This window comes from Hypanus sabinus, chromosome 11 (genome assembly GCF_030144855.1).
Source record: "Hypanus sabinus isolate sHypSab1 chromosome 11, sHypSab1.hap1, whole genome shotgun sequence".
NCBI lineage: Eukaryota > Metazoa > Chordata > Chondrichthyes > Myliobatiformes > Dasyatidae > Hypanus > Hypanus sabinus.
This window is the reverse complement of record NC_082716.1, coordinates 22,950,898-22,966,866: the sequence shown is the minus strand read 5'-3', so window position 1 is coordinate 22,966,866 and position 15,969 is coordinate 22,950,898. Positions and strand designations below refer to the sequence as shown.

At 45.6% G+C, this 15,969-nt stretch overlaps 1 protein-coding gene across 7 annotated transcripts in view; it reads right to left on the bottom strand.

The window, feature by feature from the left end:
* LOC132401765 (choline transporter-like protein 3) overlaps window positions 1-15,969 on the bottom strand; it is a 160,696-nt gene that overhangs the window by 91,470 nt on the left and 53,257 nt on the right. For all 7 annotated transcript variants that reach the window (XR_009514696.1, XM_059983943.1, XM_059983942.1 and 4 more), the window contains 2 exons: window positions 12,957-13,050; window positions 3,890-4,059 (listed from right to left, as the gene is read on the bottom strand). Coding sequence is in view for 6 of the 7 variants with exons in the window: in XM_059983943.1 (XP_059839926.1) it covers window positions 3,890-4,059; window positions 12,957-13,050 (264 nt within the window). In the remaining variant the exon portion in view is untranslated. The remainder of the gene's footprint in view (window positions 1-3,889; window positions 4,060-12,956; window positions 13,051-15,969) is intronic.

The window sequence follows — 15,969 nt, the reverse complement described above, 5'->3', positions numbered from 1 at the left end:
TCCGTGCTTCTGCCGAGGGCCAGCGCCCCACCTTCCAATTAATCTGACTATTTTCTCAAGTATTTTAGAGCAGAGAACGATATAGCACAAGAACAGGTTCTTCAACCTCCAACCCCCAACATCTGAGCCAGCCACAATGCCAATTTAAGCTGCACATCCACGTGTATGTTGTCCTTATACCTTCAATTCCTGCCTGTTTATGTGTCGAAGTGTCTCCTAAACACCACTATTGTACCTGCTTCTATCGCCTCCCCGAAAGTGAGTTTCCAGAAACTAAAACTACTTGTGTAAAAAAAACAATGCCCTCCACATCTCCTTCAAACTTTCCCTTTCTCAAGGTAATGCTTTTTGACATTTCCACCCTGGACAAAATATAAGACTACCTACCCTGCTCATGCCTTTCATACAATTCTTTTATACTTCTATCAGGTTACCCCCCCCCCCCCACCCCACCTCAGCCTCCGTTGCTCCAGAGAAAGCATAGACTACACTAAACAAATTTAAAAAGCATACAACTTTAACACCAGTTGTCACCTCAATAATAAGCAAATTCTTTGAGAGGCTGGTCAAGGACGACATCTGCAGAATGCTGCCACCCACACTGGACCCTCTACGATTCACCTACCGACACAACCGATCGACAGATGATGCAACAGCCACAGCATCCTTACACACCTGGAGAGGAGGGATGCTCATGTACGAATGCTGTTCTTGGACCACAGTTCAGCATTCAACACCATAATTCCCTCCAGGCTCAACAAAAAGCTCAGAGACCTTGGCCTTCACCCTGCCTTGTGCAGCTGGATCCTGGACTTCCTGTCAGATTGCTGGCAGCTGGTAAGAGTGCACTCCCTCACCTCTGCCCCTCTGACCCTTCACACAGGTGCCCCTCAGGACTGTGTTCTAAGACCCCTCCTTTACTCTCTGTATACCCATGACTGTGCCGCCACCCACAGTTTCAATCTGCTAATTAAAGTTGCTGATGACACTATACTGTTTGGCCTCATCTCAAATACTAATCAGGCAGCCTACAGAGAAGTCATCACCCTGACACAGTGGTGTCAAGAAAACAACCTCTCCCTCAATGTTGCAAAAACAAAGGAGCTGGTTGTGGACTACAGGAGGAATGGAGACAGACTAACCCCTATTGACATCAATGGTCTGGGGTTCAGAGGGTGAACAGCTTTAAATTCCCTGGCATAAACATCACCAGGGATCTCACATGGTCTGTACATACTGGCTGTGTGTTGAAAAAGGTACAACAACATCTCTTTCACCTCAGATAGTTGAAGAAGGTTGGTATGGACCCTCAAATCCTATGAATTTTCTACATGGGCACAATTGAGAGCATCCTGACTGGCTGCATCACTGCCTGGAATGGGAACTGAACTTCCCTCAATCACAGGTCTTTGCAGAGAGTGGTGTGGACAGCCCAGTATATCTGTAGTTGTGAGCTTCCCACTATTCAGGACACTTACAAAGACAGGTGTGTAAAAAGGGCCCGAAGGATCACTGGGGACCCAAGTCACCCCAACCACAAACCATTCCAGCTGCTACCATCCGGGAAGTGGTACCGCAGCATAAAAACCAGGACCAACAGGCTCTGGAACAGCTCCTTCCAACAGGCCATCAGACTGATTAATTCATGCTGATACAATTGTATCTATGTTATATTGACTGTTCTGTTGTACATACTATTTATTACAAATGACTATAAATTGCACATTGCACATTTAGACAGAGACATAACGTAAAGATTTTTACTCCTCATGTGTATGAAGGATGTAAGTAATAATGTCAATTCAATTCAAGACATTTCTGGTTCTACGTTAGGCAGTTCACTGGAATACAAGTACGATCCACACACGAATGTCACTGTAATGCCCTGGTGATGTGATTAGCTTGTAACCTCAGACATCGAATTGGACTCCAGATAGTGAATTTAATCTCAATTAATTAAATAAGTCTGAAATTAGATGCTTGTTACTGGTAACTGTATCACAACATCGCTCTATTGCTGTAATAATATGAAAAGTTTTGGAAAAACAAATGTGATTACTCTGTACAAATCTATTGGCTACACATGACTCCCGATTAGAGTCACTATACAACACAGAAACATCTCTTCAGCAAACTCGTCCAGGCTGGCCAAGTTCCCGAACTGAGCTAGATCCACTTACCTGTGCTTGGCCCATAACTTTTAGACCTCTGCATCGATGAACCTCTTTAAATGTATTTTAAATGATATAATTGTACCTGTCTCTATCACTTCCCCTGGCATCTTATTCCAAATACCCAACACCCTGTGTATGATAAAGTTCCCCTCAGTCCCCCTTTAAACCCTCTCATCTGAAGTCCATGCCTTCCAGATTAGGGCTCCTCTACCCTGGAAAAGCAACTGTGACCATTCGCCTTACCTACGCAACACACACAATATGCTGGAGGAACTCAGCAGGTCAGGCAGCTTCTATGGGAATGAATAAACAGTCAACGTTTTGGGCCGAGACCCTTCATCAGGACTGAGGAATCTACGGCCTTCGTGATTTTATATACCTGTATAGCTGGGGTTCCCAACCTTGTTTATGCGATGGATTCCTACCATTAACTGAGGGGTCTGTGGGTGCCTCTGCTCTATAGGGTCACCCCTCAGCCTCCTAAGCTCCAGGTAAAAATTTCCCAGCCTATCCAGCCCCCTGTTTATAATTCAAGCCCTCCAGTCTCAGTAGCATCCTTGTGAGTTTTTACTGTGCCCTCTCTAGACTAATGACATTCTTCTTAGAGCAGGGTGAACAGATCTGCACACAGTACACCAAGTGTGGTCTCACTAACGTCTTATACAGTTGTAACATGACATCCCAAAGCAATTACCCTCTTAAGTGCCCTCCAAAATGGCCCAAAGGACAGCTTGGGTGATGGTGGAATTCAGGTACAATGACTATTCAGGCAGTCAGACGGGCAGAGATTGGCAAGGTGCTTACGGACATGTTCCTGGTACGGGCCAATGAGATTCATGAAGATAGGGAGGGAAAGGCTTGCATATACATGTGGGCCGAAGGGCCCATTTCTGTGATGCAGAACTTCATGACTCATGGGCAATAAAAAATGGGCCTTGTCAGTCATACCATCACCCAGAGATCAATAAAAATAAATACACAGAAAGGTGGTGAAATTCAGCTGGTCAGGCAGCATCTATGGCGAGGAATAAGCAGTTGAGGGCCAAGACCTTTCATTGGGACTGGAAAGGAAGGGAGAAAAAGCCAGAATAGGAAGGTTGGAGGGGGGAAAAGAGGAATGAGTAGGTATGAGAGGAATTGGTGTGACAAGGTGAGGGGGAAGGTGGGATATGATGTGAGAAGCTGGAAGGTGATTAGTGGAAAAGGCTGAAGAAGAAAAAATCTGATAAGAGAGAAGAGTGGACCATGGGAGAAAGAGGAGGGGCACCAGAGGGAAGTGAACGGCACTGAGAAGAAAAGGTGTGAGAGGGGAGCCAGAATGGGAAATGGGAAAAGAGAGAAGTGGGAGTGGGGAGAAATTCCTGGAATCTAAAACAGATCAATGTTCATGCCGTCAGGTTGCAGGTTACCCAGATGGAACATGAAACACTGCTCCTCCAACCTGAGAACCACTTCACCGTGGCAGTAAAGGAGGCATTGACCGACATCTCTGGATGGGAATGGGAAGTAGAATTACAATGGGAAAACATGTGTCCTGTGGTGGACAGAGCGAATGTGTTCGCTTAGTGATTGTCATAAGACTGTTCAACTATTGCTTGGTTAGTATACATGAGATCTTTCTCTGCCCTCTTCATCGCTCCCCCCCACCCCCAGGGTGCCAAGGGTAAGTTTTGACAGCTACAAAATTCGTCCATCCACTTTATTGAGAAACTTACCTACTGCAAAGAGGCAGAGCCCGACAATGTACCCCTTGCTCATTATGATGCCACGAATGACCTGTTGGAAAATGTCGCTCTCATTGACCAGCTGAATAAGCCCTGCGAGAAAGTGGGAGTAACAGGCTGGGCTCTGAGGGACACAGCGACTAAAGAGCGGGAGCGGCTTGCTAGAAGAACAAACAATAGCAATGTAAATGACAAGGTCAAGAACTCATGAAGTTGTTAATAAACTTGCAGTTATATAACTTTGTCACTTTCAGACAATTTAACAGCAGAGGAAGTAAAGTACTTATACGAGGAGTGGTCATTGTTGTAAGGTTGCACTTAGACGCAGAAACAGAGCTAGTGTTTTGCTGCAGCTCAATGCTTTAGGAACAGCTTTCCCCTCTCCGCCATCAGATTTCTGACTGAACAATGAACCCATGTACAAAAACTCAATATCTTTTCCCTCTCCTTTTGCACTACTTGTTTAATTTATATTTAAAAATATATTCCTTATTGTAAATTATAGCCTTTTTATTATTATGTATTACAATGTACACCAGTTATATTAAAACAGATTCTGATTCTAAATGGAATGGAATGATGACACCACGAGCCTCTGGAAATTTTCTCCTTATTTTCTGGCCAAGAAAGATCTCCAATATAGAACATAGAAACATTTAAATCTACAGCATATGACAGGCCCTTCGGCCCACAGCGTTGTGCCGACCATGTAACCTGGTCTAGAAACTGCTTAGAATTTCCCTACCGCATAGCCCTCTATTTTTCTAAGCTCCATGTACCTCTCTAAGAGTCTCTTAAAAGACCCTGTTATATCCACCTCTACCATCGTCACTGGCAGCGCATTCCATGCTTGCACCGCTCTCTGTGTGAAAAACTTACATATGACATCCCCCTTGCACCTACTTCCAAGCACCTTAAAACTATGCCCCCTCAGCCCTGGGAAAAAGCCTCTATCCAACCATGCCCTACTTCTTCAGTGTCATCAAGATCACATGGCCAGAATCATCATGCTGGAGATGGATTGGGCACATGATGAGAAGAGAGGCCAACTCCATTATCAGGACAGCACTTCATTGTACACTGAAGTGTGGAGGAAACACGGGAGACCAAACACAACTTGGCACCATACCATTGAGGTAGAAATGAGGGCCCTGAACTACATCTGGGGCAAAACAGAGACAATGGCCAAGGACAGAGATGGTGGACCTTCATTGCTGCCCTAAACACCAACAACAAAACAGGCAGAAACTGATTCTAAGTGTTTCAGGTGAATGGTTCTTCACCTTTTCTGATATTTTATAATTCATAAGACTCTCAATCTTTTTTCAATATATTCACTAACACAGCTGCATGGGGCCAATAATTCATAACCCTCTCAGAGAAGAAATTCCTCTCCATCTCCACTTGAAATGGACAACCCTTTACACTGAAAATGCTGGCATCTATTTCAAGATATCCCCACATCTCTTAACAACCACCCTGGTCTTCCATTAAGATCAGCAATAGTTCCTACAAACTCCAAAAAATATAAGACCAAACCACCCAAGCTCTCTTCAAACATCAACCTAGGAACCACATGAATTTCCTCTTCATTGCCACTAAAATATTCCTTAAATATGGGGACCAAACTGTCTGCCGTACTCAAAAACATTTCATTAGCCTTCCTGTCTATACCTCCCAATGTGTTGCTGTCAAGCTGCTGGAGTTTTGGGGGCAGCACGCTACTGTGTGATTTGCACAGGCAGAAGCCCAGATTGCACTGTGCGAAACCACTGTCAACAATACCAAATTTTACTGTGACACAGCATCACTGAGTAGTTCCACTGCAGAAAGAGTGTTGAGTCAACCAGATGACCCACTTGCAGGTGATAAATATGCCACCCAGAAAACTCACATATTACAGACTTTTGGACTGTCTAGGTCTGAGTGAGCACACCAAGCAGTTGGTCTCCTCACCCGGTCTGGATGTCACTAGGCCTTCGCAACTAGTGGACTACATGCAATCTTTTCTGGCAATCACTATCCTTGATTTATTTTTAAAGAACTCTTTACTTTTAAAGAAGAAACGCCTGATCAAGTCCACATAGCCTTTGCTAATACACCCCGGAAGGTCTATAAGGTGCTTATTAAGATTGCCAATAGTCTACCGGCAGAAGTGCATCGTTCCTCTTCCTTTCCCTGTCTCAATAAGACCTGTCAGCAGAACCTCCAGCAGGTTCACACCCATTGCTCCGAACCACACAATGCCGGATATATGCACACTTCAGCAAAAAAGTGTCAAGAAGTTCTGACTGCTGTTGGAAAGGAGAGGAGAGAGAGATACCGCTTCTACCTCTTCCAACGATTCTGAGTGAGGCACAGAGAGATCGGTATTTACTGACAATTACCTTTATTGTTCAAACTAACAAATATGTGAATTCATACACTAAATACCTTGTGTGCACACCTGCTAAATATCCCTGACTCTCCTGGACAGTCAAAGAATAGCAAAGGTATTACCCGGGTGGAGGAATTTACACTGGCCAGGCGCTTCTTGTTCCCCGTGGTCCCGACTCACTCTCCATGTGCTTCATGCAGGGGTTTTTTCTCGCTTGTGTCTGCGATGGTTACTCTTCAAAGTTACCGCCACCGGCACACACAAAGCATCCACTTTTATATCCTTTGCCTATCAATTCAAATGTCGCATTCCCCTGTCATCGGCCACAGGTCATGTGTCTGGCCTTTAACACCCCGTCATTGGCTCTGGTCCAAAGCAGCATCCATCTATTGTCCTCTTCCCATCAAGGGACAGTTGCTGACTCATGGCTCTTTGTTCTCAGTCAGCAATGACCTCGAATCACCTCAGGCATTCACAAGTCTGCATGTTATAGCCAACCAAAGAACACCTCACAAACAACTCCTTACTTGGAAATGCAGTCCAGCAGATTACCTTGTCTTTGTGTCTTTAAAACACTAATCAAGTCCAGCATGTCTAGCTCACAAAATGGAGAATCGAGTGTCTTCACAAAATGGCAGCCTCCATCCCCCCCCCCCAAGCACACGGCAAGAACAAAGACTGCTTCCACTGTCCTTGATTCATTTGAATTCACTGATTTGAAGATTGTCATTCTTCCTGGCCAACACTGCCATGCAGCTTCGACAGTGCCAGTGCACCTGGACATTGGAGGTCTGTGAACACTGAGGGTTCCAGCTATCAGGGTCATCTACGGTTCATTATGGGCACCCTTTCAGGGCGATGCTTCCTGGGTGACAGGGGCACTCAAGTGAGTGTGCTGCCAGCATCACCCATTGATTATAAGGCAGAGAGCGACAGGCACTTTCTGGAGGCAGCCAACGGCAGCAGCATCTAGTCTTACGGGACACAATGCATGATACTCTGCTTCTGTGGACGACACTACACCTGGGACTTTGTCTTGTCTGAAGTGGCTAGACATCTGCTCTACGCAGATTTCCTGTGTGCCAAAGGACTGTTAATTGATCTACAGAACCTCTGGCTTGTGAATGCAAAGGACTTTGTGTCATTACCCTGTACCCCCAGTAAGTTCCCCACAATGACTCTGTCTAGTGCATGCACCACCACCAGTGAATTCAGTCTGCTCCTGGCCAAATTCTCAAACCTCACCAAGCCAACGTTTTCCACTACAGTCACAAAAGCATTGGGTCAAGCACCACAGTTCCTCAACCAGCTTGACGGTTCTCACCCGTGTTGTGCATAGACTCAGAAGAGCTGGCTAGCAGGAAGGCTGAGTTTGCTAACGTAAAAATGCTCGGCATTGAACGCAGGTCAAATAGCACTTGGGTTTCAGTCCTTCACACATTCTGTAAGCCTGACAGTGATTCCATAAGTCCATACGGTGATTACCGCTGCCTTAACAAGCACCACCACCGATCGTTACCCTGTCCCACGTATATTTTTGGCTTTTTGGCATACTTAGCCGCAAAAGTTTTTTGTCTCTAAAGTGAACGTAGTCAGGGGCTACCATTAGGTACCTGGGTGCACAGAGGACACTCCCAAAACTGCTGACACAATTCCGTTTGGCCCATCAGAGTTTCTGCACATCGTTTGTACTGAAAAATGCAATACATACTTTCCAGTGTGATGCACCATCAATAACTCACTCTGAGACGTAAGGCGAGATATCGGCTTTTATTGACTGGAAGAAGGAACGAGCAGTGAGTGACCACCATACTACATCCTGGAGACTGAGAGGCCGGGCTCAGGCCTTGATCGCCTTTATACAGGGGTCTGTGGGAGAAGCCACAGGAGCAGTCAGCAGGGGGAGTGTCCAGACAGGTATTTGTAGTTCACCACACAGTGATGAATGGACTTAGATTTTCCTTTTGTTTACATGGACGACAGACTTGTCACCAGCACATCAAAACCAAGAACCCGGCACATCACCACAAACTTCACGAGCATGGGCTGATCGTTAAGCCCTCTCAATGCCAGTTTGCATTGTCTTCTATTGACTTTCTTGCCCAGTGCATCTCCGCAGAAGGTGCAGCTCTCCTGCTCTCAAAAGTCACTGCTGTTACGGACTTTCCGATGCCCTGCACTACCCAATCACTACAAGAGTTTTGAGGTATGGTGAATTACTCTTACTGTTTCATTTCATAAGCTGCTGAACTTATCCTCCCCTTGGATAAAGGCACTGTCCCTAATCCCACACATTATGTGGTCAGTGGACATGGCCACAGCATTTGATGACACCAAACAAGCTCTTTCAAATGCTACCCTACTGACACACCCGCTCCCCAATACACCTACAGCCATCACTACTGATGTGTCAGACTACACGGCGGGTGCTGTGCAGAAACGGTTGGAGGTGTGTGGCAGCCACTTGCCTTCTTCAGCTGGCAGCTCCACCCTCACAAGAAAGTACAGCATATTTGACTCCAAGCTTCTCAGTCTTTCTCTCTCTCTGGCCATCCACCATTTTTGTTTTCTACTGAAGGTTCGTCATTTTGCAGTGTTTGTTGACCACAAACCCCTCGTGCACGTGATGGCCAAAGCGTCAGACCCCTGGTCTACACAGCGGCGATGCTACTTGACCTGCTTTTTAGAATTCACGACTGTCATACAGCACATCGAAGGGAAAAATAACGCTGTGGCTGATTGCCTCTCACGGCGCGCTGTCGATGCAATACGCATTGGAGGTTAACTATGCTGGCAAGGCAGCTGAACAAGCTACTGACTACTGGTCCAGGTTTACAGGACAGCAGCCATGGGCCTGCAGCTGGCTGACAGCACGTTCAGGGACGCAGGAGTTTCTCTCCAGTGTGTGTTTCAACCACTCTCGCCCCACGGTGCCCGCAAACTGGAGCCATACTGTTTTTAACTCCATTCACGGCATCTCGCAACCAGGCGGGAGGGCTTCAAGGAAACCGGTAGCTTTAAAGTTTGTCTGGCACAGCCTTAGGAAGGACGTGTGAGACTGGAGAGCAGTCTGTCTTTTGTGTCAGCAGGTAAAAATTAACCGTCAAGTTTAGGTGACATTGGCGCCTTCTGAGGTCCCTGAGCAACAGTTTTAGCACATCAACGTGGCCCTGGTTGGTCCACTTCTCCCCACCCGCGGTTTCATGCATCTCCTTACCATGGTGACCATGGTGCATTGTAGCCAGACATTCTCCCTCTAGTGCCATGGCAGCTGCAGATGTGGCTCATGTGTTCATCAGTCACTTGCTTCAGCACCCCACCTGATATTTCTTCCAACCACAGTCCCCAATTCACGTTGACCTCTGGGCCAGAATGGCCCGAGACCTCAGCGTCAAATTGCATCCCAGATGGCATATCACCCACAGTCTAACAGCCCGTCTCAATGGTTTCACCGTTCCTTTAAGGCTGCTCAGCGAGCTTCCCCGAAGGATGAGTCTTGGCATAATGGTCTCCAGTGAGTCCTGCTGGGGCTCAGGACGGCTTCAAAAGAGGGCTTGCGGTCCTTTGCAGGTGAGCTGGTGTGCGGGCAGCGGCTACGGGTGCCGGGTGATTTTATTCCTGAAGTCACAACTGCCTGGTTGGCGTCTCAGCAGCATCCCTTCCTCCTCAGTAAACTCAATTCTATTCCCACCTCCCATCGTGACGTACAGTCTCTTGAGTACCAGTTGACCCATGTTCTACCTTGTTTGTTCTTGTCTGCCATGATGCACATCAACACCCCTTAAGCCCACTTAAAATGGCCCATTCCACATTATGGAATGGGGCAAAAAGACCTTTATTAGATAGGAAAGATAAACCTGAATGTATTTCTGTGAATCACCTTAAATTGGCCCACTAAGAGCTGGATGGCCCCACTGCCATACCCCCTGCACCACGACATGACTATGTGTGTGTCAGCCCAACCCTGGATGACCAGAAGCACCTGCTGTTACTCCAATCCAGCACATAGGACCCAAGTCGGGCAGCCTGTATGAGTTCTAGACAGGCTCACAATGTTGGTGTTGGTGAACTCTGTCAGGCAGGGGGCCTGTGTAACGTAACGTAATGGGTGACAGATGACACATATTGTTCACAATAGAACCTAATCTACATAAGTCACATACACTGTCATTGAGTTGTGTTCTCTTTAAGAGACGGTGTCTGGCATAATGATGTCAGTGTTAGGCGACTGCTTTTGGTTTGTTAAGGGAAGTAAAAGGCTACGGCTTCACCACAAGCACATAAAACGACTCTCACACATTTTATTCACAAAATCCTACACCACTGCCTATTAAATCCTCCCAGTGGCATTAATCTCAAATAGCCTCTGACAACCAAGTCCAATTCCTGGCCTTCATATATGGCTTAGCTGCCTGGCGGAAGCATTTCCACTGACAGGGGAAAGGACAGGGGCAAGCTACTGATGCCAGGTGCTTTGGGCAGGTGCAGCTCATCAGCATGGTTGTCAGCTCACTTAGGAGAAGGAAAACTCTGATCTCAAACCTCTCCTGCCTTGCAGCTTTACCGACTTACGAAGAAGGATTCAGGAGTAAGCCCAGGGGAAAAATCTGGTTGCAGTCCCTAAGGCAGTTCCTACATTGAGCTCAAAAGGCTCAAAGGCCCACATATTGTCAAAGCGCGTATCTATATACAATTCTGAAATTTGTATCCTCCAGATCGCCACAAAGAAAGAACATGCAAGTTTCAGCGAGAAACATCAAACCCAACCCCCATTAAAAAAAATACACCATCCTGATCATCAACCCTCAAAACCCCCCTCCTCCCGCACAAAATGGAACAAGAACATTGACCTCCCCAAAAGCAACTCCTCCCCCACACAAAAAACCAACAAAACATCAAACCCCAAACACACTCCCCTCGCACAACAAAACAGGAAAGGAACGGGCGATAAAAAACACAGAGTATAAAAACCATAAGTCTGAAAGAGTCCCCAGTCCATAAATATAATATCCAATAAACGCTGAACCACGATATCACTGACGTTCATCGACAGAGAGGGACACCACGTGAGGAAGAGAGGCCTACCCTCTGACTGGCAACTCCTGCGACGCTACTTTAATGATCTCTGCCATTCCTTTGGATTCATCTGTTGCGTAACAAGGGGGAGCCTGATACCTGGGCAACAGCTTGCTCTCTCTATTGTATTGCCCTGGCTTACACACTGGATTGTGTATCACATAGACAACTGGGATGTGACATCCATAGTTGACCCCAACCAACAGAGGGCATCAAATCTGCTGCAAACTCCACAGAACCTGGGAAATTTTAGTATATTACAACCAATGCATTCACTATCTTTGTGAGAACTAGTTCAGACCTTGTGACACTGGTGTTCAGGCCTAGGCTTCTGGTTGGCTTTTAGTTTGTCCCAGAGTTTGAACCCATAACCTTCTATTTTAGGGCACAAGTTCTACCACTGACCTCAAATAATACACAAGGGCAGCAATGCTTATTTTTTTAGAAGGCATCCATTATTAAGGACCCCCATCACCCAGAACATGCCCTCTTCATATTGCTACCATCAAGAAAGAGGTACACGAGCCTAAAGACGCACACTCAATGTTTCAGGACTAGTTTCTTCGTCTCCACCATCAGATTTCTGAATGGTCATTGAACCCATGAACAATACCTCACTATTCTTTTTCTTGCTCTTTTTTCTCTGCTTTTCAAATTTAATTTTTAAAATATATAATGTATATCTTATTGTAATTTATAGTTTTTTTATTATTTTGTATTGCAATGTTCTCCTGCCACAAAATAGCAAATTTCATGACATACTGTATGCCAGGGATATTAAACCTGATTCTGAGGATGACTAGCAAAGGAAATTCATAGAATATTGAACAGTACAGCACTGTGCAGGCCCTTCAGTCCAAGATGTTGTGCTAACCCTTTAACCTACTCTACGATTAATCTAAACCTTCCCTCCCACATAGCTCTCTATTTTTCTATCATTTGTGTACCTGCCTAGGAGTTCCTAATGCATCCATCTGTACCACCGCTCCTGGCTGTGCATTCCACAGACTTACCACTCTCTGCATAAAGAAACTATCGCTGACATTCCCCCTGTACTTTCCTCCAATCAGCTTAAAATCACAGCCCCTCGTAATAGCCACTTCTGTCCTGGGATGATCAGATCAACTCAACTGATTCTTGCAACACCATATAGAAACGACAGCCTACAAGTGTGCATTGACATTAATCTCATGAATATCCATTCGCAATTTAGTGGGAAAATACCCTCAGTTCATGTTCTTTTAACACCCTGGCCCATTAGGAATACTTTTAAAGAGCTGTTTTTGGGAGAGGGCTTGGAAGGTGTTGAAACACGTAGGTATAAAGACTCAAGGAGGTGCATCTGTTGAAGCCCATCTGAAGTGATACTGAAGCTACAGCTACAACCCGAGAGAAGCAACTGAAGAAAGCACAGGAGACAATTGCCCTCCCACAATGAGACATAATTTCAGCTCTATAAAATGCTGTATGACTACTTCAGAAAGGACTCATTACTAATGAGTGCATTACTGGTTTCAGAGTGCAATTTAAATGTTATGACTTTGACCTGTCTAGCAGGATGTGGTTCACTGAAGAGTAAATAAACCTGAATAGAATCCATCTCACCTTGGTGGGACCGGTAACGTTGGACAGAGGTGCGCTGCTTTCAAAGGCTCTGTGTAGTCGGAAATGTTTAAATTGTACACACACAAATAGGAACCTAAAGAACAAGCAAACAGCCAAATTAACTCACACCTGAGCTCAAAAGTAGGCACCAATGTGCTCCATAAAGATTAAAGATTAGGCACATAAACTCTTCCCAGCCTTCTAGCTGGGTTCAAGTGTCAATTTTACCCGATGTTTTGATGCTAAACTCTACTATCTTCATTAGGAATGATGCCTAGGCAGGTCCAGTCTGGTGGCATATATACTCAACTCCTGCTGTCTGTCCCTCCTGATTGGTTAGTCCTTAATCGATCAGGTTTCCACTGTCCCACTATGCTTAAATATAATACGATTTTAATGGAATATGGTTGCAAACAAGCTGGGACTGTGGAAACCTGATTGGTTGAGGACTAACCAATTAGGAGGGACGGACGACAGGAGTTGAGGATATAAACCACTGGACCAGACATGCTTAGGCATCATCCCTGATGCAGATGGCGGAGTTTGTCATTGAAACGACAGTCAAAACCAACAACTGGACCTGGCTGGATGCCCGAGAAGATTTTATGCATCACATGCACCGGGAAAGCACTTGATCCTTTTTCATTAAAGATTAGCTTTGTCTGTCATACATAGAAACATACAAGTGAAATGCATTGTTTGCATCAATGACCAACATAGTCCAAATATGTGCTGGGGACAGCCCACGTGCTTCTGGCAGTAACATAGCATACCCACAACTTACTAATCCTAACCTGTGTGTCTTTGGAATGTCGAAGGAAACTGGAGCACATGGAAGAAACCCATATGGTTACAGAGAATGTACAAACTCCTTACATACAGTGGCTGGAATTGATCCTGGATGGCTGATAGCTGGCACTATAAAGTGTTATGCCAACTGCTGTGCTACTGTGACATGTGGCAGGCTGTACACTCCAAATCAATGGAGAAATGCTCATTCCCTCATTGTGTGTTGTTGGTTTTCTCTGCTATGAATAATTTCTATTCAGTACAGTTTTGCACGTTGACAGTGGGTTTGGCTTATTTTGGGTGGCTGGGTGGAGATATGTCCCTACCAAAGGAGGTGTGAGGTGCTCCTTCTCTCTGTTAGCCTGCAGGTCACCCTTAGGCAAGGTGCAGCACCTGCTTAGCCCCCTCCACACTCTCCAACATCACCCCCCACCACTTATCAGGAACACATGAAACCATGGGAGCAGGTGGTGGATGATCGTATGAACAGTTGGTGCATATCATGAGTCCTGGTTATGCGACCACTGACACCAGGCAGATAATCTCTGAAGAGTATCGATAATGGCTGGGGTTACCTGTCTTGGAAAGACACTGCGAAGAAGAAGGCAATGGCAAACCACTTCTGTCAAAATATTTGCCAAGAATAATCATGGTCACGGAAAGGCCGTGCTTGCCTATGTCACACAACACGACACATAACAGACAAATGATTGGCTTATTATTGTCACCGTACAGAGATATAGAGCAGAGTTTTTACATGCCACCCAGGTAGATTATATACGTATATCGAGATAGTAGAAAGAAAGCAGCACACAGAATACAGTGTCGCAGATACAAAGTGCTGTTCAAATAGAGTACAAGGGACATGATGAGGTAGGTCGGGAAATCAAGAATTCATCTTTAGCATTACAGAGCAGATGAAAGATCTAAAGATTAGCTTTATTTGTCAAATGTACATCCATGCATCAGATCAAATCAGCAAGGAATATGCTAGGGGGAGCCTGCAAGTATCGCCACCCTTCTGGTGCCAACATAGCATGCCCACAACTCACTAACCTAGGTCTTTGAACATGGGAGAAAACCGGAGTACCTGGAGGAAACCCAAGCATTCATTCACAGGGAGAATGTCCAAACTCCTTACAGACAGTGGCAGGAATTGAACCTGATTCCTCAGCTGGTCCTGTACAGCGTTGCACTAACCGCTATGCTACTGTGACACTTGCAAAGTCATGACATGGGATTTGAAGCCACATCACCCAGCAAGGGCTAATATAGGTTGTAAAGTTAATGAACCATTGCTGACATGGAAAGCATTGGGCCATAGGTTTGTGCGTCAGCAAGCAGAGCTGGCAGCATGGCCACTAAACAAACAAACCATCCTTAAGTACAGCTACCGAACAGCAACTGCTGATGAGAGACGCATCACGCTGCACAAATTCATCTGACGTCACCCTCACCCATATATTGTTGTGGAATCACCAGCCTGGGAAGCACTGGTGGGAGTGGCTGCAGCACAGTTACTGACAGAGAATGACCTGTCTCCACACTGAGGGCATCTTCTATCAGAGTCAGAATCAGGTTTATTTTCACTGAAATACTGTACATCATGAAATGCAGTATTTTCTGGCAGCAGTACAGTGCAACATATTTCTATAAATACATATACAGGAGAGAGAGGGTCTCTCTCCCCCACCACCCACCTGACCATCCAGGACATACACCAGAAACGCTGTGTTTGTAGAGCACTTTGCATTGTCAAGCTTCTGCATCTCCTCTCCCTTTGGCCCCTAAGCTGTTTGACACCCTCACTACATTCAGAGCAGATCTGACGTCTCCAACCTAGGGTTCTGTGAGACCCTTACACCATCAGAAGAACTGAAAACCACAAGCTAGAGGAAAATCTGCTTTCCCTGCCATGATTATCAAAGGAAACAGCCACCGTACCGGAGAAAGATGCCAGAATGCAATGAAGCTACAACAGATTTGCCATCAAAATAATGATTCAGATTTATTTATCACATGTACATCAAAACAGACAGTGCGTCATCTGCATTAACAACCAACACAATCTAAGTATCTGCTGGGGCAGCCCGCAAGTTTCACCACACATTCTTGCGCTAACACAAAACACCCACAATGTTCAGCAGAACATAAGCAACAACAGCAGCAAGTCATGCGCCTTTTCTGCCATCCACCCACTCATTCACACATATAGACGAGCCTC